Source organism: Eptatretus burgeri, chromosome 4 (assembly GCF_056783735.1).
Source record: "Eptatretus burgeri isolate ZD-2024b chromosome 4, Ebu_testis_v1, whole genome shotgun sequence".
Taxonomy (NCBI): Eukaryota; Metazoa; Chordata; class Myxini; order Myxiniformes; family Myxinidae; genus Eptatretus; species Eptatretus burgeri.
The window spans coordinates 109,717,911-109,745,410 of NC_140964.1; the positions used below are offsets into that span (position 1 = coordinate 109,717,911).

Genomic DNA, 27,500 nt, shown 5'->3' on the forward strand with positions numbered 1-27,500 from the left:
CCACAGCCGTAACAATATATATATATATATATATATATATATATATATATATATATATATATATATATATATATATATATATATATATATGTATGATTTCTTCAAAAATCTTCTTCAGACCCAGTCAGAATGCTACCAAATTTGGGTTACAACATTAGGCCAGGGTCCAGATAAGCTTCATGTTCAGTCCTTTTTTTTTACATTTCTGTACACCGCCCTTGAGGTTTGATTTGCAAGTCACCGTCGACAATTCCAATTGAAGAGACTTGATTACTCTTTTATGAAAAAAAAAAGTTCAACTTTTTTTTATTTTTTTAATCCTGAAAAAGACCGTCATGAACACAATCTTATTAAAATATTGGCCTTTAAAGTCCTCCTTCGAAGGGGGACAGACAAGTACACTGTGTTTTTATAGGTATGTACAACTTTGGTATATATATATATATATATATATATATATATATATATATATATATCTATATGTGTATATATATATGTGTATATATATATACTGTTGCGGATTCGCGCCCGCCGGCGTGCGAACGGCCACATAACTCGAATCGCGGCACGTCGCCCACCGGACGGACAATCCCATCGTGACCCTCTCGGACTAACGCCGAGAACTAGTCACGGGTGGGCCTTTCGGCCTCACCACGATCGTGCCAATCGGCCCCCCGCGTGGGATAGGGTTGCTCGCCAAATTCGACCTACCTAAGTACCCACACGGAGGGTAGACCGGGCGATCGCACCTCGCCGCAGGTCGACTTCGGACACGGGCCACTTTAAGCGACCCGTTCCGTACTATCGGGATAACCGAGCGGTGTTATCGTCAACCTCGACGGTTCAATTAATTATTGGGCGTATTTAGCCCACGACAAACCCTTTACGTGAAGTAAGATGGAGATTCAATAAAAGAAAAGACGAAGCGAAACGGGAAAAACAATTCAACATAAAGCACATTTATTCCGCGGCAAACGGAAAGCACACATATACAATTATACACCAAAAGCAAATGTAAAAGTAGAAGAAGCACAACAATTCTGCACAAAAAGCAAATGTAACAATGCAGATCTACTACCGACTACCGAGCACACGGCAACACTTATACAGTTTTACTTCACAGACGGCGCCGACAACACATATACTCAAAGCAAAAGAAAAAGGGACCACCCCCAACGATGAGGGGGGCAGACGGGCCTGGGGCCGAGACCGCGTCGAGCCTACCCGTCTGGTGATGAGCCGCAAAATGGCGGTGGCGCCCCGACTCCGCGGGCCTCGCTGGCACTGCCTGGAAATGGGGTGGGAACGGGGCCCCCTTCTCACACTATCTCAGCGCGGGGGGAAACAGGAGGGGGTTGTTGATGCTCGGGGGAATGAGGATATCTCGCTGGCTTGGGTCCCGCGACGAGCGTCTCCACCGCAACCTCGGTCGCGTTACCGGCCTCCCCTCTCCGCAGCTCCCCGACTCTGACACGAGCGCCCTCTCGACTGCCTTCGCCGCCGCCACCTCTCCACCTCTCCAACTCTCCCACTCTCCTCAACTCCGTCCAACTGCTTTCTCTGACTCTTCTCTTCTCAACTCTCCTTGACTGACTCAACTGCTACTCGGCGAGCGAACGCGGCCCTTTATAGCCCCCGGGGCTTCGCTCCTTCACCTTCGACCCTTCACCTCTGGCTGGCTCCCCATTGGACAGAGGAAAAGTGGGCGTGAATGATTTTTGATCCGCGAATCTGCATATAGCGATTATACTCCGATGCACCTGGAGGCGGGGCCAAATCGCCCCACGCTCGCCGATAGGACGGAACAGAAGTGGGCGTGAATCGTTTTTGATCCGATTTCTCGGAAAGGCTGGTGTTTTTGCACCCGCTGCTCGGTGCGCGCCCTGTACGAGTCCAGTATCGGTGCCCACAAGCGGCGCGGGAATGGCGGTGATGCGATGGTTGCGAGGGCGAGATGTGACGGTAAAGGTCGTGGCTGTTGGCGTTGTTGTTGTTGTGAAGCGGCCTTGCGGTTGGTGGTTGTTGTGTGATGGCTGTTGAGATGTGGTTGGTGGTGGTTGTGGTGGTAGTAATGGCGGCTGGTCCAAAATAAAGATAGTAAAAGAAAAACAGCTATCTAAAAGGGTCGCAGCCCGAATGAATGACATTTATTCCCTCTAAACAATGGGTTTGGGCCTAACTACACATATACTTACAGAGATATCTCACCTACGGGACCTGAATGGTGGTTTGCTAATTTCGTCAACCACAACACTACCCCCTCCCCTTTTTACAGACTCGTCCCGAGTCGTCAAATTTTCGTGTGCCATCATGTGTAGTTTTCCCCTAGTACATTTTACCTACGGATCCCTGAGTGCGACATTTATGGTATTCGTGTCCCCAAAATAAATAACCTGAGGGCTGAGTAACTACCTAAACAAACTCACTCACACGGACGACTTAATTTAAATTGCCGGCGCGAGGACAGACATGCCGGGGGCGCACTCATATGTACAGTACATCTTAACCTTAACTTACAAATTTTACACTAAACCATGGCCCACGATCAATGAACTCTGCAAAAAGAAAGCAGTTAGCAGGGAGCCAGGCTGCTCGCATGCAGTCTCTGGCTCAAACAATGCAGGTGACAGGGAACGTGGCCGGCTGCTCACTCGCAGTCCAAGGCCTTCCCTTTGGAACTGAACGCAGTGAACCACAACTGTGCATGGGCTGCACAAACACAGTCTCCGTGCCAGCTCAAGTGGCACACGCAATGAACACAATGAATGGATGGATGAATGGATGGAAGCAAACACGGTGCACGGGCCGCCATTGCAGGCCCGTGTTGTAGCTGCCAACAGGGCAGTTCTCGCAGCTTGCAAACTGTTGCTTTCTGATCCTGGCGCACATGGCAATGAACAGGGGGGGGGGGGCAAAGCAAAAATTGAACGGGGCTGGTGAACAGGGGCGTGGGCATGGCATGGCAAAGGTGATCAGGCAAACAGCCTGCAGAACAAGGCCGCTGCAGGCAAACACAGCCGGCAGATGAACTGGCCGGCACAGGCCTTGCAGAAAACAGCTGCAGACGATCCAGCCGGCACAGGCCTTGCAGCACAGCAGCTGCAGCCGATCCAGCCGGCACAGGCCTTGCAGCAAAACAACAGCTGCTGATGAAGTGGGCCGGCCTTTGCCTTGCAGCAACGCAGCCGGCAGATGAAGCTGGCCAGCCTTTGCCGTTCAGTGGTGGTTGGTGGAGGGAGTGCGGTGGTGCTGGCCACTCGGAAGGCGGGCTCGGACCTACCCGACGGTCTCCCTCCCAACCTATCGCCTTTGCCTGTCACTGTCTATACCCACTCCGTTAATTTGTCAAACCCCAATTTAGCCCCAACTTTTTTTTTTTTACTTCCCCACTATAAATCGTCCCCTAACCCCCTGTACTGTCCTTGTTCGGCTAGCCTATCTTGTCACCTAGCCTACTCCCAACCCCTACGTTCCTTCCCGGAGGGGAACAAGGGAGAGCTAGCGTCCTGTGCTGAGGCCCAATCTAAGCCTCAGGATGGCCTCCCCAGAGTTCAGCGATCTAACCCAAAGTGGGTCCAGCGGCCCACAACGAGAGCGAGGGGATGGATGGTGCGGAGGGGTACACTTCCTAATCTACCCTAACCATTAACCTGTTAAACTACCCCGGGGCTTCCAACAAGCGCCTCGCGCTTAAACTATTGGTTCTAACAACCCAGATTCCCGTCGCCTGTGTTGGTGTCCTCACAATTTCGGACCTCGCCCCCCAATTTTCTCTCCGTGCCCTCACACGGTCTCATGGCTGGGACGCGTGGCTCCGTTTGGCAGGCACGACCCTCTGCCGAATCTCCAGCTATGGCACCCCTGGGCACTACACTGCCTCCGAGCCTACCAGCTCCCTAAACACCGGGGAGTGCCCCCATGGCACCTCCCCTGAAACGCACACGTGGCAGGCTGGCTTCCCAGGCCCCTTTCCGAGGGTCACCCGTGCCCACAACACTGCCCACGCGGCTAATGGCGCCCCAGGCCCCGCACCAAGCGGACGCACCCGTGCCCACTACGCTATCCCGGCCCCCCATGGGCCCTTGGCCTACTACGGCCGACTAGCCTGGTGCCCGGGGTACCCACTCAGCGATACTCACCTTTCGCAGCGACGCTCCCAGCTCGTCAACAGGGCTCCTGCACCCCTCCAAACGGGTTTCGAGCCTACACTCCCACCAACAGCAAAACGACTTCCATTTTTCAATTTGACTAACCCAGCTAACTCACTTTACACCAACCCCCGGGGTCCCTTGGGCGGGAGTCAGTCCTCCCCCCAATCACTCATCGCACCATGCATTCCCCATTCGCTCCACTCACACAGACCCGCTGGCCTCACTCTCTCACCAAGCACATGCTTCCACTTCACTCACCAACTCTTCAACACACTCACCGCTGAACTCTGCCATCCTTCTATCTGCATCCCCTAACTAACTCGTGCTCCCACGTCGTCCCTTAAACTACAGCACGTTCCATTTAACACTATGTCGCTAAACTACATCCCCTCTACACATTCACAAGTCTGTCACTGTCTCCAAATCTCTAAAATAACTTTCCCAACCTAAATCTCGCTACAATCCCTCTAACTAATCCATTCCACGGGCCCCATGAGGACTTACCCCTGCCCCATGGAGCCGGTCTAGCTAAGCTAACCCTTCCCCCTAACTAGTTTCCATCCTGTGCCCCTGGTAAGGGGGTCTTCCACCCCTTGCCCGGGAAATCCTGTTCACCCGAAAGTGAGGCTTGTTTTTTTTGTTTTTTTTTCCATGCGCAGCACCAGCGCGGCAACTCACAGCTCGCGCACTTTGCACCTGCCCGTGACGTCATGCAGCTGCATGTGTACCTCGTCCCTCCTTGGACGGTACCATCCGGCAGGGATACCCCTCCTGCCGGATTCCAACCCCACGTGCAGCCATGACGTCACCGTGCGCATAAAAAAAAAAACACAAGCCCCACGTCTCGAGGGGTTCCCCACGCGAACACATGTGCTTTGCCCTGTTGGGGCTTAACACACACGATCGCGTGGAGAACCCGTCCGGTCCAAATCCGAAATTCTGCCTAAACTTTGTCCGTCCGCGGGATTGGCAAATCCACCGCGTGCCTTTCCGGACCGGGACTTCATTCCCGCAAGCGAGCACGTGGGGGCCTCGTGCGTTGCACAGCACGGACCTCGTGCTCGCTGCTGGGTGAACCCGGCACGGTCCCCGAAACAGCTACAGCCGCTACTCGGCTTTCTTTCTTCTGTCGCCGTCGTCGTCGCCATTCCACCCACGCACACCTGCGTGTTACGACGCTAACACACCTCACCATTAAACTCACACCGGGAGACGCGGCTGCATGTTCACACATGCCCACCGACATCTCCCTCACACACAGCGACCTTGCACACGCTGTCTCTCTCACACTCGGCCGCTCACTCACGCATACCATTACCCTTGCACACGTGGCTCCACTCACTCGTGCCATTTCCCTCACACAAACCATACTACTCACACACGCGGGGGTACTCGCTCGCGGTGCCTCATCCACACACGGCGTGCTGGGAAGCACGCCCTTCTGCACACTTACCACCACACCACTCACACACGGGGTCGCTTCCACACACGGGGTCTTTGTCACCCACCCGGTCGCTCTCACACACGCCCTTGCACCCGCGCTATGCGTGCGTTGCAGCACGCATTTCGCCACACTCGTGAACACACACCTCGACACCACACACACCGGGACAACCACACTGGGGATTCGTGTCCCCACAAGGGTCTCCGGGGCCTCTATACCCCCCAAGCTCTCCGTGCACCTGTCCACAGCACTCCTCCCCTCGACCTCGCTCGACACGACCGAACTCACCTGGTCGTGACTCGCCTCAAGGGGGCATACTCCCTCCCCTCGTTCCTGGAGGAGGCCATCCAACTGCTCGCACCGGGTCCCTGCACGGTCCGCGAGCTCACCCCCATTATCCTCCACTACCTTCGTGTGTGTGTGTGCGTCACTTACCCCGTCTTCATCGTGTAGTCTTCCCTCTATCGTTCCCATCTCCCGTGTCTCTGTACATTTATTAGTTTCTGTTGTCCCCTTGTGTCTATTAGTCTCTGCTTCTTTCTGGCGTCTTTCCCTTATCTTTATGTAGGTCAACCTTGTTTTCTCCTTAAGTCGCTCCCGTCCTTCCCTGTTTTTCAGTCCTTGCTCTTTCACGATCTCCGCGTACCTCATCCTTGCTTTCCGTCTTAATTGTTCTTTTCTCTCCCTCGCAATTCCTTTCACCTCGTCTCTTATCTCCTTCGTGCACGTCTCCGTCACGCTTCTCGCCCAATACGTCCCCCGAATTATTTTCTCCTTCCCTGCCTCCACCGCGGGCCCGACAGCCGTCGCACTCCCACCCAGCTCGTTCGCTCCCACACGTGGCGTCGCCATTTTGAGCTCCACTGTCATTGCCTTCATGCCCGCCTGCAGGCTTCGGCCGATTTGCTGCATCTCACCCCGCAGTTCTTTCATTTCTTCCTTCATTCCTTGCGCATTCGTTTCCATATTCGTTTTCATTTCGTTCATGCCTTTTATTTCGTTTTTCATTTCATTTGTGTTTGTATCCATCCTCGCTGTCATTGCCGCCAGCATGGCGCATAGCTGGGCCATGTCGGGTGCGCTTCGGTGAGCCGATTCGGCAAGAATCGGGAGGTTTTGGCGGAGGGGGGGAGGGGAGGTGTCATACACCGCGGCCGCCGCCGCACCTATTTCGGGCTCTGGGTTCAGTTGGGCGAGTTCGTGTTCCTGCACAACCAACATTTCCTGCACGGGGATTTCATCCTGGACCATGGATCCTACATTACTACACATATACATTTCTAATACCCCCGGCTCCCGCTCGCCTTGAGACGCCATCTTATTTCTCGTAAAGGGTTAATTTGAATCGCTCGTAATTTGGAGGGAATCGGGGGTCGCTCCTCTCACCCCTGGACCGATTCCCGTAAATTTAGCTGGAGACAGGAGAGCCCGTTGTCCCGTTCTCCGACACCAGTGTCGCGAGGAGGGGGATGGGTTTGTGTCCCACTCCTGACAACAGTGTTGCGGATTCGCGCCCGCCGGCGTGCGAACGGCCACGTAACTCGAATCGTGGCACGTCGCCCACCGGACGGACAATCCCATCGTGACCCTCTCGGACTAACGCCGGGAACTAGTCACGGGTGGGCCTTTCGGCCTCACCACGATCGTGCCAATCGGCCCCCCGCGTGGGATAGGGTTGCTCGCCAAATTCGACCTACCTAACTACCCACACGGAGGGTAGACCGGGCGATCGCACCTCGCCGCAGGTCGACTTCGGACACGGGCCACTTTAAGCGACCCGTTCCGTACTATCGGGATAACCGAGCGGTGTTATCGTCAACCTCGACGGTTCGATTAATTATTGGGCGTATTTAGCCCACGACCAACCCTTTACTTGAAGTAAGATGGAGATTCAATAAAAGAAAAGACGAAGCGAAATGGGAAAAACAGTTCAACATAAAGCACATTTATTCCGCGGCAAACGGAAAGCGCACATATACAATTATACACCAAAAGCAAATGTAAAAGTAGAAGAAGCACAACAATTCTGCACAAAAAGCAAATGTAACAATGCAGATCTACTACCGACTACCGAGCACACGGCAACACTTATACAGTTTTACTTCACAGACGGCGCCGACAACACATATACTCTAAGCAAAAGAAAAGGGACCACCCTCAACGATGAGGGGGGCAGACGGGCCTGGGGCCGAGACCGCGTCGAGCCTCCCCGTCTGGTGATGAGCCGCAAAATGGCGGTGGCGCCCCAACTCCGCGGGCCTCGCTGGCACTGCCTGGAAATGGGGTGGGAACGGGGCCCCCTTCTCACACTATCTCAGCGCAGGGGGGGAAACAGGAGGGGGTTGTTGATGCTCGGGGGAATGAGGATATCTCGCTGGCTTGGGTCCCGCGACGAGCGTCTCCACCGCGACCTCGGTCGCGTTACCGGCCTCCCCTCTCCGCAGCTCCCCGACTCTGACACGAGCGCCCTCTCGACTGCCTTCGCCGCCGCCACCTCTCCAACTCTCCCACTCTCCTCAACTCCGTCCAACTGCTTTCTCTGACTCTTCTCTTCTCAACTCTCCTTGACTGACTCAACTGCTACTCAGCGAGCGAACGCGGTGCTTTATAGCCCCCGGGGCTTCGCTCCTTCACCTTCGACCCTTCACCTCTGGCTGGCTCCCCATTGGACAGAGGAAAAGTGGGCGTGAATGATTTTTGATCCGCGAATCTGCATATAGCGATTATACTCCGATGCACCTCGAGGCGGGGCCAAATCGCTCCACGCTCGCCGATAGGACGGAACAGAAGTGGGCGTGAATCGTTTTTGATCCGATTTCTCGGAAAGGCTGGTGTTTTTGCACCCGCTGCTCGGTGCGCGCCCTGTACGAGTCCAGTATCGGTGCCCACAAGCGGCGCGGGAATGGCGGTGATGCGATGGTTGCGAGGGCGAGATGTGACGGTAAAGGTCGTGGCTGTTGGCGTGGTTGTTGTTGTGAAGCGGCGTTGCGGTTGGTGGTTGTTGTGTGATGGCTGTTGAGACGTGGTTAGTGGTGGTTGTGGTGGTAGTAATGGCGGCTGGTCCAAAATAAAGATAGTGAAAGAAAAACGGCTATCTGAAAGGGTCGCAGCCCGAATGAATGACATTTATTCCCACTAAACAACGGGTTTGGGCCTAACTACACATATACTTACAGAGATATCTCACCTACGGGACCTGAATTGTGGTTTGCTAATTTCGTCAACCACAATAATACATATATATATATATATATATATATATATATATATATATATATATATATATATATATATATATATATATATATAACAAAGTTGTACATACCTATAAAAACACAGTGTACTTGTCTGTCCCCCTTCGAAGGAGGACTTTAAAGGCCAATATTTTAATAAGATTGTGTTCATGACGGTCTATTTTTCAGGATTAAAAAAATAAAAAAAAGTTGAACTTTATACATATACATATACATATATATACATATATATATATATATATATACACATATATATATATATATATATATATATACATATACATATATATATATATATATATATATATATATATATATATATATATATACATGTATATAGAAGATAGTTATGGTCGGAGCGCACAAACAGCAATGTTTTATCAAAGATCCTTCATTTTCCGGCTGGTTCACTTCGTTGTACATCATGATTGTCTCCAATAGTTTCTTCAAAATCCCACTGATCAATTTCAACATACTGAGAACCTTCAGAGTTGCTAATGATGGTGGAATCGGTATTGGAATCCGAGCTTGATATGCACTGTTTTTCACTGTAAAGGCACCGTTTGGATCAAGGTGTAACGTTACTGGCGAAAATTGAAAATCTGCACTTTGTGAATGGCATAAAAGTATAAAAAAAATTTTTACCCTTAAAATTAGACCGCGATTCATGATTTTCAATGGTTTTCAGAAAAAAAAATTTGCATTTGGGTACCCCTTTTAACAAAAGAGAAGAACAGAACCAAGTTGTCCAACAGTGTGGTACAGAGGTAGTGCACCTGCCTTTGAGGTGTCCAGTGTGGGTTCAATATCCGACCTGACCATAAAATGTTGGATTTTGTTTTCACAGGTGGAGCACCGCCCCTCGGTGCTCCACCTGTGAATGTGCACCACCCCTCGGATAGACGTTGAGCTGGGTTTCTCATCTGCTCGCATGAGTCTGTGGAAGTTAATAGATCCCACGGTGGTTTTCATGAGGAGTAGGCAAATTATCGCCAGCACCCTGCCCAAATTCCTGCCCAAATCGACTCGACTCCAACTTCAGGCCTGGTCAGCTGGTTCATGAAAGCCTTGGGCAAAGAGTTTTCCCTGGCCAACCTGACAATAAAATGGGCATAATTGGGCCCGTTAAAGTGGTAGTAGCAATGTGAAAGCATAGAGCCAGGTTGTGCTGCAATCCGATTCACTACTTTTGTCCCGTCAGCGAATACTTTTAATGCACTGGCAGGGATGTGGTTCATGGTCGTATAGCAAAACGTGAAATGCAAATAATAGGCTTGAATGGAGATACAGTTTTAACGAAAAAAAGAACTATTAATACGGACCTAATCCTCAGTTCGAATTATTTTGCCAAACAAAATCTCTGCAGAAAAAATTCAGCGCACTGTTCTGTAGCATGTAAACTTCCTGCTGCCAGATATTGATTTTGATTCGTCATATCCTGGGTTTGAAAGGCAGCAACTCTCATGTCTTTGTCTTTTGACTCATGGTGTTCTGAATCTCACGACGTGATGATGATGAGTTTGTTAAGCTTTTTATGTGCATCATTTTTACTTTTAAATGTCATAATGGTGATGAGGGCTGACAGGATGGCCTAAGGGAACACACACTCACCTCCATCCGTCTAGCCTGCGATCAAATCTCAGCCTAGCTATAAACCGTCATCCTGGTGTTTCACATGCAGGGTGATTCATCAATGTGTGTGCGCTGTTGCTCAGATGGACGTTAAACTGGGTGACCCGTCCACCAGCATTCGTTGGTGAGACGTTAAAGATCCCACGGTGTCCTTCACGAAGAGCTGGCAAGCTACTGCCGGAACAAATTTCATTAAATGCAGCATGAACAAATTTCAAATTCTTGCGTTGACTTCCTGAGTCGGGAATGGTGACCTGGCCAGGGTTGTAGCCAGGTAACTGCTTCCACAGCAACAATGCTCTGCATCGGGAATTGCACAGGATGATGATGATGAATGGTGATGAAGTGGAAGATCTATGTTTCCTATTTTTTTTCTCACTTCCTGACCACAGGATGTCCAGAAATGATCAACAAGCAAGAGCATTGGGACGCGACCTCAATGCCAATGGAACTTTCCAAACCACGGGATCTGAATAAACGATCCTTGGTGGATTTTTCACCGCCAATGCCGTTTAAGATTTTTTGTTCCAGTGATCAACCCTTCGAGGTAGACCCTGGCAGTACTGCACTGCGAAAATCACAACAAGGTAAATACTTTTCCACTCGCTATGTTTGAGAATGTATAAAAGTGGTGACAGAAAATTGACACAATCCCTTGTTTCATCTTTCCAGGATCGTTTGGACCTCCTCCACCTTACCGTCCAAACAGTCAGGAGGGAAGTAACACTATGGATTACAGTTTGTCCAATTTCTCTGGCATGGCCAGACAGGTGACTCCAGTTGATCGAAAGGAAGCGAATGGCATTAACTTTGACGCAAACCCTTCGACCTCTGCCGAGGTCACAGAATTTTCGCCGAGTGCAGTACGTACAGCCCACATTGGCTCTGCCGAAGAGGTCTCCCCGAGATCCTCTCCCTTGGTATTTGATGATATGCCTTCGATGCAACAAAACCAACAGCACTATAGCAGTGCAGATAGCAACAGTAACCTTCCTAGTCTGGCACAGATTGCCAGTGAATGGCTACGACATGTGCGCATGGAGCACGAGAGAAATGAACACTACCGTATTAACATGCTCAAGGAATGGCGCTGTTTCCGTGAAGTCGTAGACCACAGACTGCTCAGAGCTAATGATCTCATGCAAGGGATGGCGGCTTCCCTGCACTCGTTGCAACGCCCTCTTCAACTTGCGGCGGAATATGAACAGGACTGGCAGGCTCTTGGCCGCAATACGCATTCCCCTGCTGGGAGAGGCATGCTGCAGTCCCATTCCCGAAGGGGTATACGATGCCGAGGAACCAGAAGTCGGGGAAGAGGTCGAGCACGCATGGTGAAGAGCCATTACAAAACGAAGGAATAGTTGCTGTTTTCATTTTTGTGCTTCTTCTGCTATTGTTTTCAACATTTTTTGAATAAAGTTTTTTTTGATGTGTGTTTTATTGAAGCATCTTGATTAGTGTCCCTATCTCACATATTGGCCAGCTTGACGCCATGGACACCAAGGCCTTCAAGATCATTGGAATGTCCCTTGATGAAAGTGAGTTTATGGGCCTATCACTTTGCCATTGCAGGCAGGTCAGTGGTCTCTGTCCTCTCCTGCCTCCTTTCTGGTCTTGCACCCTCTGCCTTCGTGCTTTGTCACCCCTTGGTATCTGCCGGGTACACATGGTCCATCCTCAACCCCCTTTTGGTAAAACTTCCTCAACCCAGGATCACTGCTCATCTCCACTCATCCCTTCTGCCTTTTTGTTTTTTACCCCTGCCTGTGGAACAAACTTCCACATTTTCTTCAATCTCATTCCTCCCTCCATGTGTTCAAGACAGCTGTTTACTATCATCCTGGATCCCCCATCCAAAACCATGATCTCTTCTACCCCTGTTAAAGCCCCACCCCCCACCCCCCCCCCCCAGCCAGGTTTCCACTTTTTATGCGTCTGATGAAGTTGCCGGAGGCATTATGCTTTGACACTATTGACACTAAATATCTGATTGACACTAAATTTTCACCTCATGTGGAATATTTTAATGATGATTAGGATGTCGTCTGTCATGTGGTGTTGCAGTCATGTTGGAAAAAAAACGGAAAACTTTTGGACATTTATGTATCCAAAACTACTCGATGGAAAAAAAATAGAAACTTGGCACATGTTAGGTACTCACCTGGGGAAACGAGTGTTTTTTTTTTTTTTTGTTACTTTTTTCGTGTCATCGGTGGCTTCGTTATGACATAATTGCATACGTCAAATGCTTTATCTGATTAGTATGAAAAATTGAGCGTCATCTAGGGTTAAATTGTATTGGGGGGATCTATGACGTCATGTGGTTGGGAGCCATATTTTTTTTCTTTGTGTTTTTTTTTTTAAGCATAAAGGACTTTATTAATAATGTGGCCAGAGGTATATCTGTAAAAGTCAGAGTGTGGTTATAGTTCCTTCCTAAGTGTTTGCTTCTGTATCCATCTTGTCTACCACATACATCCTCCACACCTCATTCTTATCCACATCCCTTGTTTCTCATCTCCTCCTATTTGGTTCCTCAGCCCTGCTGTTGTTCCCCCCTCTTTCTGCTGTTCCTTTTGTTCTGTTGCATCGTTTTATCCATTCTGAGTTCTAGCTCTTCCACCAGTCTTGACTGTATACAAAAACATCTGGTGTAATGAAACCTGCAGTTTGATATGATGAATGATTTATCCAGTTTGCTGTGTATGGACTGATTTTGTAAGCAGCTCATCCTTTCCCAAGTTGTATTGAAAAGGTCCTGCAAAAAGGATGTTAAAATGATCTATTGAAGGGATTTTATTCAAAATTGAGGATCAGTGTCCGATTCTGGACTACAATACATTTATCAAAATATTTCATGTCCAGTTTAATAAGATTATTCGGCAAATAATTTTTTTTAATGTTTAAAGCAGAAGAAATAAGAAAAAGAGCAATCAGAGATTGCAGACCCTTTCCAGGACTTTTGTGTGGTGTTTGTGTAGTTTTGAGTGTTGTTTGAGTACTGGTGTGTTTCGTAAATAATAATGAGACAAAACTAGAACTGCCATTTTATAACTGCTGGCAGTGATGACCGGGTGACAAGACATCCTGCTTTGATCGGACACTTGACCCTGACACATGACGTTTATTATTATTCAATCGACTTCAGAATGGGATTGGAATAAATTAAATTCAAATCAAATGGAAGACTAAATAGGTGCAGTCCTGCATTGGAGTCATCAGAAGGAACCTGAACAAGCAAAGATGAAGTAATCAGGAGAAACCTGGATAGGATTCGAAATTTAGCTGCTACTCTTCTACCCTCAAATCCATCCAGGCACAGCCAAAAAAAAATAATGATTGTGGCTGCCAAAGAATGTGTCCGACAAAGTTGAAATTTAAAACTTATTTCCCATCATGACGAGATTCTTGGTCTTCGTGTGGTGTCACCAAAACTGATCGATCTGATGTCTGAACTATACTCTGGTACTGAGAGTGGTGTGAAGTGTGGTGGTACCATCTCTGACTTATTTCCATTTGTTACTGGAGTTCGTCAGGGGTGTGTACTGGCCCCCACACTTTTCAGCACTTGTATGGACTGGATTTTAGGGAGGATGTCAGAAAGATCAAGCTGTGGTGCATCGTTTGGGAATGTCAAGATCTCGGACCTTGATTTCGCAGATGATGCAGTCATCTTTGTGGAGACTTTAGATATCCTTTTGGGGGCCCTCGAGGTGCTGAATGAGGAGTCTGAGCCGCTGGGATTACGGGTTTCTTGGGTCAAAACTAAGATCCAGGCTTTCAATGACATATATATTGGATGCTGCTGTCCTGTCTGTGCCTGTTTGTGGTGAGGATGTTGAGGTCGTGGAGAGATTCACTTACCTTGGCAGTGATATTCATGTCTCTGCTGGCTGTGAGTCAGAGGTCAATAGACATCTGTGTCGGGCCTGGGGAGTCATAGATTCACTGGATCATGGGGTGTGGCGCTGCCAGTACCTGTGCGGGAGGATGAAAGTCCGAGTCTTCAGGTCCTTGGTGCTTCCATTCTTGCTCTATGGATGCGAGACTTGGACTCTGACCAAGGATCTGAGACGGAGACTTAATTCCTTTGGTACCAGGTCTTTTCGGAGAATCCTTGGCTCTCGCTGGTTATATTTTGTGTCCAACGAGCGGTTTCTGAGAGAGACTCGGATGATATTTGTTACCTGCATAGTCCGTGAGTGTCAGTTGCGGCTGTATGGACATGTGGCTCGTTTTCCTGACGCTGATCCTGCTCACCAGATTCTCTCAGCGAGGGAGTCTCGTGAGTGTAGGAGGCCAATGGGCCAACCACTTACCTCGTGGTTGCAGCAGGTTGACCAGCATCTCAAGGAGATGGAGATGGGCCTGGCATCTGCCTCGGGGAAGGCCAGACGGAGGCCCCTGGAGTACCGGCGGAAAGTGGACGCAGCGACGCGCTGTTCTGGCACATGCTCCCATACCTGACCTGATCTGAATATGGCTGCCCAACCATGTGACCTATGACATCATATGTGAGAACAATTTGTTCCTCGTGGATAGGTGGTCGTACTTGTAAAGTTTTGCATCGATCTGTTCAGCCACTTCAGAGTTGGAGATCTTTGAAGCTTTGTTCTTTTTTTTAAACAATATGGCTTCCAAATCTCGTCACTGATGATGTCACCAAAATTTTCTGTGGACCATTTTTTCCTGAGATTACCCTCAAAATTTTCATACTGCTTCGATGCAGTGTTCTTCATCTGCAATTATGACATCATAATGAAGGCACATATGATGTCATGAAAAACCCACACTTATTCCTCAAGAGGAGTACTTCATGTGTGCTAAATTTCAATTTTTTCCTTTGTGCAGTTTCAGAGATAGTGGTCCAACGTTTCTCCTTTTTTCCAACATGGCTGCCACAACACGTGACCTATGATGTCATTTTGATTCAAACATGCTGAATGAGAAGTCGCACCGATGATGAAAATTTCGTCTCCATCCAACAAGCGGAAACGGAAAAAAACACCAAAGTTCTGTGCGGACAAACAAACTAACAAACAAGAAGACTGCGTCGTGCAGAGCACGACACTTGCAAAATCCATAAAACAAAGTTGACCTCAAAAATAATTGGTGGTTGAATTCAATGACCAAATATGCAACTCTTCAAATTCCAAGTGAATCGGATGAAAATTGACAATTTTAGAAATCTCACCTTCGTTATTGACCTTGGACCTATGTTGACCTTTTGGCCGATGTGGACCTCCAAAATAATAGGTGGTTGAATTCAATGACCTGAAATATAAATCCTCTTCAAATTTAAAGTCAATCGGATGAAAACTGAGGATTTTAAAAACACCACCTTAGTTGTTGACCACTTGGTCCATGTTGACCTCAAAAATAATCAGCTCGTTGAATTCATCGACATGAAATATAAATCCTCTTCAAATTTCAAGTCGATCGGATGAAATTTGAGGAACTTAGAAATCTCACCTAAGTTGTTGACCTTTTAACCTCAAAAGCAATATAATAGGCTTCTTCCATATAACAAGCTCTACCATGTGATGAAGTTTTGTGAAGATCGGTTTAAAATTGTGACCTGTAGGTGACAAACAGACAGAATAATAAAATCAATTGACCAATATACTTGAAAAATCTACGATTTTGCAAGTAACAAACAAGAAGACGGCATCATACAGAGCACGATACTTGCAAAATCCATAAAACAAATTTGATCTCAAAAATAATTGGTGGTTGAATTCAATGACCGAATATGCAACTCTTCAAATTTCAAGTCAATCAGATGAGAAATTTAGAAATCCCACATAAGTTGTTGACCGTTGGCCTATTTTGACCTCAAAAACACTTGCATTCTTCCTTCTGACAAACTCTACCATGTGGTGAAGATCGGTTTAAAATTGTTACCTGTTGGCGACAAACAGAATAACAAAATCGACTTACCAACCAATATACTTGAAAAATCTTCGATTTTGCAAGTAACAGACAAACAAACAAACGCAATAGCCTTTCCTTCGGTCAGGCTAATAAGGATGTCGGTGATGGGGAGGGATTGTATAATGGCTTCGGTTCAAGAGGTACCGCATGATCTTCAATATTGGACATCTCGAACCGTTTCACGGATTAGGGTTCAAGCATAACAGTCAAATGATGATTATGTTTTCAGGTTGTGGAAACGCCCAACCTTTGTCTTCATTTATTCCCTCCATCACCGGACGTGGATAGATTATGTTTTCAGGTTGTGGAAACGCCCAACCTTTGTCTTCATTTATTCCCTCCATCACCGGACGTGGATAGATTTTGTTTTAACCGAGCTGTTTGTCTGTCTGTGCACAGGATATCTCAAATCGGTGTGGGCGGATTTGGACGAAATTTGATGGATAGTTTGGGTGTGTGACGAGGATGAAATGATTAGATTTTGGTAAAATTCCAGAAAGTATATTTTTTTCAAGTGATTCTTCACCATTGAGTGATGAGTCCAGGAATTTCTAAAAGTTGTGTCCAGGAATTTCTAAAAATTTCTAAAATTGAATTTCAATTCGATTTTGGTTCAGGTTTGAATCTAGATCCGGCCTCTCGACGAGATACAAAACGTAAACTGTTCAGCCTGGTGGAGGTATATCTTCTGTACTGAGTGCCCTTCCAGTTGTACAGCGTGGCCACAATGTCTTGTCACCCCATGTAAAAATTGTGACTTTGTGGTGCTGTTCAGTTAGGTAAGCACGTGACACCGGTACATTACGCAATCACTGTTCAGGAAAACCTTTCTGAAGTTTTTGGGAGCGTTGGATTGGTCATGGTCCACTGGTGTTGCCTGCTCCACTTGACTGGGCACCTCAAAGCCCAGACGTGTCGACATATGAGATGTGCTTATTAATTTAGTCAGGCAGCTTCGCAACTGGATGATGGCCGTTCTGGACAAAAGTGCTAAATTTTCCCCACATGCTTTCCATAGTTTTAGCTTTCCATTTTTTGTAGGAACCATTTCCTCTGAATACATTATCGTGGCCATCTTGGATTTCCAAGATGGTCACCTTGTAAAAACTTTTATCTCTCAATATTTCAGCTTCTAAGCTACTTCGGGTCATAATCTTGGTTTCTAAACATATATTTTCATGGTCGAGGAATACAACTATCCCATTTAGGATTGTGTCAGATTGGTTATTTGGTCAAAAATAAAACGAGGCTTGGTTATTTTCAGTTTGTTTTTTTTTTTTTGAGGCAGAACAGTTCCATCAACATGGAGGAAAGAAAAAGAAGTAAAACAGATGGAGACGATAAGTGACATGTATTATAGGATGATTATTTCATAAGAAATTAATAATTTCATTTATTTTTTAGGTTGACTGGCATGATTGATTGGGACATGTGCTTGATCTGTCAATAAAAGACTACAGAGCTGAAATTCCCACTCAATGCACAATGAAGTGTGGACAAGTCATAACTATACAGCTCGTTCCTGAATCACATTAATTCTTTCAGAGCCCTGGGTACATTGCCAGTGGTGCTAAACTTTGGAGCAGGCATGACTTTAGGTGAACTGGTCCATAACCGTGGTGCAATCTTTCTCTGTCAAGTTCAGCAAAGACAAGTAGGAGAGAGCTACCACAAAGCGTGACAAGAGCATCACTTCTGGGATTAAACAGCCTCGGTGCCAGTCCATCGACAAAATGGTCTGTCTGTTTTGGCATCGAGAGGATGGACACCTACATGAATTTAGAGCACTTGAAGCTAATGAGACCATAAGACAGATAGCTACCGAGCTGCAGGAAACAGTTAATGGCTAGAATAGTAGGTGGCGATCTCATAGCGTGGCTAAATATCATCTGTAGTGCTTAACAGAACTACAGAATCGCTACAGATCACTGATGTGGAAAAATGAGCAGGAATCGGGAGGCTCTTCTGAGGAAAAGAAAATAAAGGCAAGAGCACTTGTGGAGCTCTTTACTCATGTAGAAAACTGTGTGCAAGGTGGGACCTTCGACTTCAAATTTTCGGTCTTGCATCAGCTGTATGAAAACCGGGAGTGATACCTTGGTGTTGATGAGGATACTAATAGAACCCGATTCAAGAAGAAAGTTTTAGCATACTTCCCCGAAGCACAAGAGCAAAGTGGTGGCAAAAATAAGATTCTGGTATTTGAACATGGTATGCAGCAAATGCTAAAGCAAGCCGAGCTTTCCAAAATTCCAACATTGCATTCCTTTCCAACAAGATTGTCACTGTGGATTGCCCTGAAGAGAAGGAGATCATCATCACATCTGGTGTCACAGCTATTCTTCGAGGAACCGATCGATCCATGGCACCATGTGATCTTGAGGAAGCGGACACCGGGCTGCTGATCCACTTACAGGATGCTCTTCAGAATGGCTGTACCAACTGTCTGGTGCACACTGTTGACACGGATGGAGTGGTTATTCTCATTGGCAAATTCCATCACCTGATCACCCTGTGCCAAGATGTGAGCATTTTGGTTGCCTTTGGTATGGGAAAGAACTTTACATATCATCACATCAATGATATCTATGAAGACCTGTGTAGGGAGAAATCCCTGGACCTCCCTATTTTTAACAGTTTTACAGGTTGTGATACTACATTCTTTGGAAGAGGGGAGGCATGGAACTGCTATCATGATGTGACATGTGCCTTTACCTACATGGCACTTCATCCTTACACAGAAGTAGAGGTTGGTGCCCAACATGTCCAGCTGCTGGAACGCTTCACCATTATCCTGTATGATAAGACCAGTGACCTGCAACATGTGGATGAAGCTAGAAAGGAGCTGTTTTGCGAGAAGGGGAAGACAATGGAGAGACTTTCCCCAACACAGGATGCACTATTGTTGCACACAAAGTGAGTTGCATATCAGGCAGGAATATGGTGTACCAGTGAGCAGATTGAACAACACGCACCTACTCCAGAAGGTTGGGCTGGACTCTCGATGAGGACAGCAATTCATGGGTTCCTGTGTGGAACATGTTAGCTGTGGTTTCCAAGGCCTGCAGTGAACTCGTCAAATGTAGCTGCAAGATTCAAAGTGGATGTGGTGCTCGGTGCGCACGCAGAAAGGCAAGTTGGAAGTGCACTGAACTCTGCAGTTGTCACTGTGAGAAGTAGGCTGGGAATAAAATGCATGTGCAGTGGTTGGTGACGACAATATACCGTCACATTTACAGTTGATATAATTACAATCCTTGCAGTATTTTCAGTGAAAGTATTGTTTTCTTTTATTTTTTTCAAGTTTTATGTTGTTTCTTTTTTGTGTTAATAAAAATCGTCTTGCTTTTCTAAATGGTATACTTGTATTCCTTGACCCAGAAAATGTATGTTTAGATACCAAGATTGTGATCCGAAGTAGCTGAGAAGTTTTGATATTGGAAGATATGGGTTTTTACATGGTGGCCATCTTGGATTACATGGTGGCCATCTTGAAAATCCAAGATGGCCGCCATAATGTATTCAGAGGAAGTGGTTGGTTCCCATCAAAAATGGAAAGCTGAGGTAACGGGTAACATGTGGAAAAAAATTGGCACTTTTGTCCAGAGCGTCCATGTCCATCTCAAATCCAGGCCTAAGCAGCCTGATTAATTCCCTTTGGGGCTTCATAAAAGAGACATTGTTGCACAGCAGCGCTTACGAAACCACAGATGACCTTAAACAAGCAGAGAGACTTCCTTTGAATCATATCACCCCATAAATGATCCGCAAAATGTCCCACAGAACATGGAACAAAATGATGACAATGATGGAGCACAAACGGATCCACCAGACACTTAAGGCTTGCGTTGCGTGCTGTAAAATGTGTAATAAAGTTAAAAGGCACGGCAAATGTATCTGGAATAACTCGAAGAACCCTTCAGTGTTGTCAGCTGATATGATAAAAGACAATATCATAAATTTTACAAGTGGTGACAAGATATTGTGGCCACCCTGCACATGAGATTGTGTTGGGGAAAAAACAAACAACCCACTCAAACAGAATTTTGTGCGTTGTCGACCACATAGACTCTTTGGTTTTAGAAAGTTTATTTAATAAAGCCTGGGTGGGGGGGGGGGTGTGTGTGAGTAATTTCTCTAATTTTTATTTGGGAATTCTCTTAACAAGTGTTTGCATAATTTCGGGATGAAAAATTTCTTCTTCTTCTTCTTCTTCTTCTTCTTCTTCTTCTTCTTCTTCTTCTTCTTCTTCTTCTTCTTCTTCTTCTTCTTCTTCTTCTTCACAAAACCTTTTGGACTCGGCTCTTGTATATACAAGATCCGGATCTCCTTAAATACTAAGCACATATACACATCCTCACATAGACGGTGCCTTTTGAGAGCGTCTATCATGAACTTTTAAATATATTCGGACATTTGCTTTTAAGTTTCGAAAAGTTCACGTTACTATTTAAAGATTATTCCATTTAATGTGTTGTAATTTCGTAAATACACTATTTTCTCGTCATGGACGAAGATCGTCCATGACGGACGTGACGTACCGGCACGTGACGAAATATCGGAAGTTGTTGTTGTTGTTGTTGTTGTTTTTTTGTTAGTTCGTTTGTTTGTTTTTTATTCTTCTTCCTCTTCTTGTTCTTCTTCTGGTGAAGACAAAACCTTTAGCACGCTGCTCTTGGACACATTTGTCCTTGTTGAAGGTAGGGGGCGGGGCAGAGTAGCACGTGACGGCGTGAGGTCATTGAGAGGGCGGGGACAGCCGAGGGACGTCACAGTGACGCCACGCTGCACGTGCGGAGGATGAACTTCATACTCGGGCCTTCTCTGACCGTCAGTACCAAGGTAACGGTGATGTTATTGAGATGTTTAAGACGATGAAGGTATTATGTGGAGGGGTTTCAGCAGAATGGACAGTGTAAGGACCAGAGGCCCACAGCGTGAGAGTAAACAAGAGTCGAGTTAGAAAACCCTCCTCGGGATCGCACGTTCGGCCACTTGCACGCGAGCGGCCGCGCTTCCGCATGGCAACCATCGTCAAGGGGCAACGGGCCCAGGTCGTATTTGTTGGTGTTAAAAAAACAAACAAACAACATAACCCTATTTAATTTATTTGTGCGTTGTCCACCATGTCGGCTGTTTGGAAAGTTGATTTCGATCTCACGGAGCGCGAGGTGTGAGGTAGGGGGCGGGGCAGAGTAGCACGTGACGGTGTGAGGTCATTGAGAGGGCGGGGACAGCCGAGGGACGTCACGTGACGCCATGCTGCACGTGCGGAGGATGATCTTCATACTCGGGCCTTCTCTGGCCGTCAGTACCAAGGTAACGGTGATGTGTTATTTTAACATCTGCAAACGATGCATTTACATGGAAGTTTAGTTGCCTTCGGTTGCGCTGACAGGGTTCGCAGGATATAGATTGTAAATCACCGGTAGTGTTAACACTACAGGAATTTATTGACGCCTCATCGAGAATATTGTTTTCGTCACCACAATGGAGGAAGGACAAGGCTGTCTTACATGGGGAGCAGTGTCGGGTTAGTCGACTGGTTATTGGCCTCGTTCGGCGAAGCGATGAGGAGCGGATGGAACAGACAGGAGTTTAACCTGCACATTAGAATGGAGGTGATGTTTTTGAGGTTTAAGATTATTAGTGTGTGTGTGTGTGTGTGTGTGTGTGTGTGTGAACTCCAGAACGATGAAACCTATCAGCCTGAAACTCTGCATGCATATAAACTCCAAGGTAGTGCACGAGTGAAAATTGTGTGTTTGGATTAATTAAAAACACCCGTTTTGAAGATAATTAACGGCCTTATTTAATTATATTATTCACGATCCTTGGCCACCTGTCTGGGTTCTTGAGGTGTTTCCTGGGTAACCTTGCTTGCATCTGAAGCCACCATGTTTTTTTTTTTTGGCCAACTCAACCATGCTTTAACTTGGAACAGGCCGAAACGATTTCTCCACGATAAAGTTTTTTTTTTTTTTTTTTTTACATTTTCCTCATTTGTATTATCGAATGCCTGTTCATCATAGCCACAGATCACTGGGTATGTTGCAATGCTTGCAAACGCCTGGAGACGCCAGCGTTCGTGGCTTTATTTCATTTGCACGTATGAATAGCAGAGAATCTCTGAAAATATGACCCAAGACCGGCGAAGCCGCAGTGGACCGGCGAAGCCTGCGAATTATCACAGACGAGAAAAGAGTTTCGGCCAGTCGAAAACTCTCCACAAACTTGAGGAATTCAAGTTTTAAACTTCAAGGAATTGAAACTTTGACAAGGCCTTCACCTGGACCATAAAGGTCGAGGTCACCAAACTTGGTTTGATTTCTCTCACCGGGTACGATAAGCCTACCTAAGATCGGAGAAAAAAATTGTTCAGATTCGGCACGTTATCGCTACCAAAAATCTTGTAATTGAAAAGCTACTAAATCCCCAAAAATCAGATTCGTGATGTCATCGCTCCCAAAAATTGGACACCGTCAAAATACCGAAAATCGGACACCGTCAAAATACCGAAAATCGGACACCGTCAAAATACCGAAAATCGGACACCGTCAAAATACCGAAAATCGGACACCGTCAAAATACCGAAAATCGGACACCGTCAAAATACCGAAAATCGGACACCGTCAAAATACCGAAAATCGGACACCGTCAAAATACCGAAAATCGGACACCGTCAAAATACCGAAAATCGGACACCGTCAAAATACCGAAAATCGGACACCGTCAAAATACCGAAAATCGGACACCGTCAAAATACCGAAAATCGGACACCGTCAAAATACCGAAAATCGGACACCGTCAAAATACCGAAAATCGGACACCGTCAAAATACCGAAAATCGGACACCGTCAAAATACCGAAAATCGGACACCGTCAAAATACCGAAAATCGGACACCGTCAAAATACCGAAAACCGGACACCGTCAAAATACCGAAAACCGGACACCGTCAAAATACCGAAAACCGGACACCGTCAAAATACCGAAAACCGGACACCGTCAAAATACCGAAAACCGGACACCGTCAAAATACCGAAAACCGGACACCGTCAAAATACCGAAAACCGGACACCGTCAAAATACCGAAAACCGGACACCGTCAAAATACCGAAAACCGGACACCGTCAAAATACCGAAAACCGGACACCGTCAAAATACCGAAAACCGGACACCGTCAAAATACCGAAAACCGGACACCGTCAAAATACCGAAAACCGGACACCGTCAAAATACCGAAAACCGGACACCGTCAAAATACCGAAAATCGGACACCGTCAAAATACCGAAAACCGGACACCGTCAAAATACCGAAAACCGGACACCGTCAAAATACCGAAAACCGGACACCGTCAAAATACCGAAAACCGGACACCGTCAAAATACCGAAAACCGGACACCGTCAAAATACCGAAAACCGGACACCGTCAAAATACCGAAAACCGGACACCGTCAAAATACCGAAAACCGGACACCGTCAAAATACCGAAAACCGGACACCGTCAAAATACCGAAAACCGGACACCGTCAAAATACCGAAAACCGGACACCGTCAAAATACCGAAAACCGGACACCGTCAAAATACCGAAAACCGGACACCGTCAAAATACCGAAAACCGGACACCGTCAAAATACCGAAAACCGGACACCGTCAAAATACCGAAAACCGGACACCGTCAAAATACCGAAAACCGGACACCGTCAAAATACCGAAAACCGGACACCGTCAAAATATCGCTATTTTGTATAAAGCTACTCCAGTGGATTTTTGTGGAGTAGCTCTAATGACGGAATACAATGAAATACTCACTTCCAACGAGGACCAAAAACAATATTTGCTCCAGGTTGTTTCAGAGCATAGAAGGAAAATGCCGACCTGCAAGAAATAACTTTTGCATGAATAGTTAAATTGTTCAATGCATTATTATGCAAGTATTCAGTGATGTGAAAATTGATGAAATAAATGCCTAATGATTGTAAATTAATGACCTGTAATACTTTTTATCCAGAAGTTATTCAATTCAGTAGATTTTCTTTTTCTTCTTTTGGGTTATTGGAATTTTTTTTTAATTCTGAAATTTCAATGTCCGGTAGCGACCCCTAAACACAGTTCGATTTGGCTGAAACTTCATCAGTGGTGTTTTCTCATCAAAAGGAAAAGAAATGTGGGGTGAGACTTGCAACTTTCAAATTTTTTTAAAATAGAAACCGACCTAGCGTATTTCGTAATGTATGAATGGGCGAATTTCGTAATGTCTGGACCGTCTGTCCATAGTATGAATGGGTATATTTCTGGGCTTTATTGTATGGACTGACTGTCCATCTGTGATCAGGCAACAGTTTATTCCTCACCTTGATTAGACACCTCAATTTCAGGAAAGGCTTTGTGAAGAATTTGCATGAAAAACACTTCATTATGGAGATGTTTGTAGCACTTAAGTTTTTATAAGGATTGGTGTAGCTGATACACCTCTTCGCAAATAAATATGAGTGAGAGGAGAGGAAGCATCTCCTGCGCAATTCAAATTGGGCTCAAATATCATCATCATATCTCAAGTGATTGTGATTGAAAGTTATAGCGCACAATAATGACTGACTGACAGTGGGAGATACGTACATGTAACCACACTTGCGGCAGGTCAGTTAACTTCCATATTTATGCCTTAATGGTGAAAAGAAAGCTGATTTTTGTTAGAAATTGATCTTAGCCATTATTAGCCTAGCCCTAGAGATCACCAGCCCCATCAAAAGTTTGGAGGGAACTAACCACAAAAGTTGGAGACACCTGACGGCAAATGCAGAAATCGATAAACGAAAAAGAATCACAGTGCCTGATACTCACTCTGTATCGAAGCCCGTGAAAAGTAATCGAAAAAGTGTCTATGAGTTCAGACTTTTTACTGGCAGAGAACTGACTGAGAATTTAAAAAATGATCGATTTGTTTTCCGTTCCTGGGGAGAAATTTTTGAGAAAAACGCTCAAAAAAGCTCTTTATGGGGAAAACTGCCCGCACGCATATGATATTGTTAAAACATCTTATGAACAATATTTACATCAACTGCGATTTTAATTTTGCCCGACCGCCATAAATGTCAACAAGCTTTTTCAATCAATTCCATTTTGCCAAGTAACAAAATGGTGGATTTTCATGTGTTGCTTAGCAACTGAGGTCGGATACCAAAAATTAGATGTCAAATTTGAGGGCACCTCCTGAAATGATCGACCAGCATTACAACCTGGGTCTCTCGACAGTTTTATCTTTGATATTTAGCCATAACACCGGCTTTGCCGGTTATTAACCAGAATTACAAAATGTAAGCTCCACATTTGAAAGTATCAGCAGTTCCGACGAAGCGAAAAAGTGTTGATTTGTCCAATTTGGACATTGCATGGGCATGTCCGGGTGCATTGTTGTATCGATGGCAATTTGTAATCACTTGCTGAGCCAGGCGTTCCGTTGGAGAGCTTGAGTGCTTCAGCTACTTACCGAGCTGTACAGTACAGTTCGTGTCCCAATCAGGATGTGCAGTCGACAGTTACTACAAGGTAGAGGTACATATACAGCACACACGGGCGTGGTACATATGGGTAGATTTGGATCTGTATGGACTCTCCACGGGTGTGTGGACATGCCATGCCTGTTTACGGGTGCCGTGGTGGCAAAGTTTCATCCCGTATCTGATGGAGTTTCTATCAGGTTTTCCTTTGTCCTCACACCTGTTTTGAAAGCATGTGGTTATCGGATTTGCTTTACAAAGATTTTTTTTTTTTTTTTTTGTATACCTTGGTCGAGGCTCGTATGAGAGCTAACACACAACTCACAGCAAGGAGGCATGAGACAAGAGGGGCGGGAGTGGAAGGGACAAAACATTGGGGAACAGACACAGGTGAACTGTGGAAGGGAGAGGGATGGGGATGGGACGGGGAACATGGCGAGGAGAAGATGGACATTACAGGGACTTTCAGGAAGGAAAGCAGGAGACTTGAAGGAAGTGGGCTTGGGTGGATTATCGGGGGTAGAAAAGATCGAGGATTTGGATGGGGGAAGATAAGAGGTGGTGGTGAACAGCTGTTTTGAAAGCCTGGAGGGAAGAATGGGAAAGAATAGAGTGAGGAAGTTTATTCCAAAGGCGGGAAAAAAGAGGAATGAAAGAGTGAAGATGAGCAGTGATTCGTGATTTTGGTAGTTTTACCAGAAGGGGGTTGTTGGCGGACCTTGAGCGCCCTGTGGAAATGTGGTTGGGACAAATCGCAGAGAGAGCAGGGGGCGCAAGCCTGGAGAGGAGTAGGGAGAAGACAGAAAGACCACCGACCAACCTGCGGTGATTGAGTGAGAGGCCCAAAGACTCAGCTTCATTGCGGGAGATGCCAATGATCTTAAAAGCCCTGGTTTCGACAGCGTGAAGTCGAGAAAGGTGGGAGGCAGGAGCACCAGCCAAGAGGGGAGAGCAGTACTCCATCAGGCTACGGACAAAAGCTTTGTAAGTAGTCAGGAGCTCAAGAGGGCCGAGGAAGGACTTTGCACGACGGAGGATTCCCAGTCGGCGACTGGCTTTTGAGGCAAGGTTGGAAATGTGACTTTCCCAGGAAAGGTCATGGCAGATAGTGAGACCCAGAAGTTTGAAAGAAAAGACTTCTTCCAGAGGATTGTTGAGAAAGTGGATGGGGGGGTTTTGTAAACGGTCCTTTCGAAGAGACATAGTGAGAGTGTGAGATTTGTGTGGATTGAAAGACATGAAAGATTGAAAGACATTGAAAGACATGATGATATGTTTCTCTTTGTGAGTTTCTAATCAAAATATATTTGATAACGCCCGATTTCCGAGCCGTTTGCCGTATAAACGTATTTTCTAAATTACCGAACCAATTTTTTTTCCAACCGTCACACACTCTTTCTCCGTCTCCGCTCCCTCTTTCCCCGTCTGTCTCCGCTCCCTCTTTCCCCGTCTGTCTCCGCTCCCTCTTTCCCCGTCTGTCTCCGCTCCCTCTTTCCCCGTCTGTCTCCGCTCCCTCTTTCCCCGTCTGTCTCCGCTCCCTCTTTCCCCGTCTGTCTCCGCTCCCTCTTTCCCCGTCTGTCT

At 46.4% G+C, this 27,500-nt stretch overlaps 2 protein-coding genes across 11 annotated transcripts in view; both read left to right on the forward strand.

Annotated features, from left to right (window-relative positions):
- The window catches only part of LOC147028888 (uncharacterized), an 80,998-nt gene extending 69,072 nt beyond the window's left edge, over positions 1–11,926 (forward strand). For all 8 annotated transcript variants that reach the window (XM_085879697.1, XM_085879702.1, XM_085879704.1 and 5 more), the window contains 2 exons: positions 10,874–11,068; positions 11,154–11,926. In XM_085879697.1, the coding sequence (XP_085735823.1) occupies positions 10,874–11,068; positions 11,154–11,842 (884 nt within the window). In that variant the 3' untranslated portion in view covers positions 11,843–11,926. The remainder of the gene's footprint in view (positions 1–10,873; positions 11,069–11,153) is intronic.
- A 9,177-nt stretch (positions 11,927–21,103) lies between these two features.
- Positions 21,104–27,500, forward strand: part of LOC147028889 (uncharacterized) — a 38,348-nt gene continuing 31,951 nt past the window's right edge. The window contains exon 1 of one of the 3 annotated variants that reach the window (XM_085879705.1): positions 21,104–21,257. The gene's annotated coding sequence lies outside the window, so the exon portion shown is untranslated. Of the gene's footprint in view, positions 21,258–21,580; positions 21,735–21,844; positions 22,037–27,500 lie in introns of those variants that run through there. The other 2 variants (XM_085879706.1, XM_085879707.1) reach the window with 2 other exon arrangements.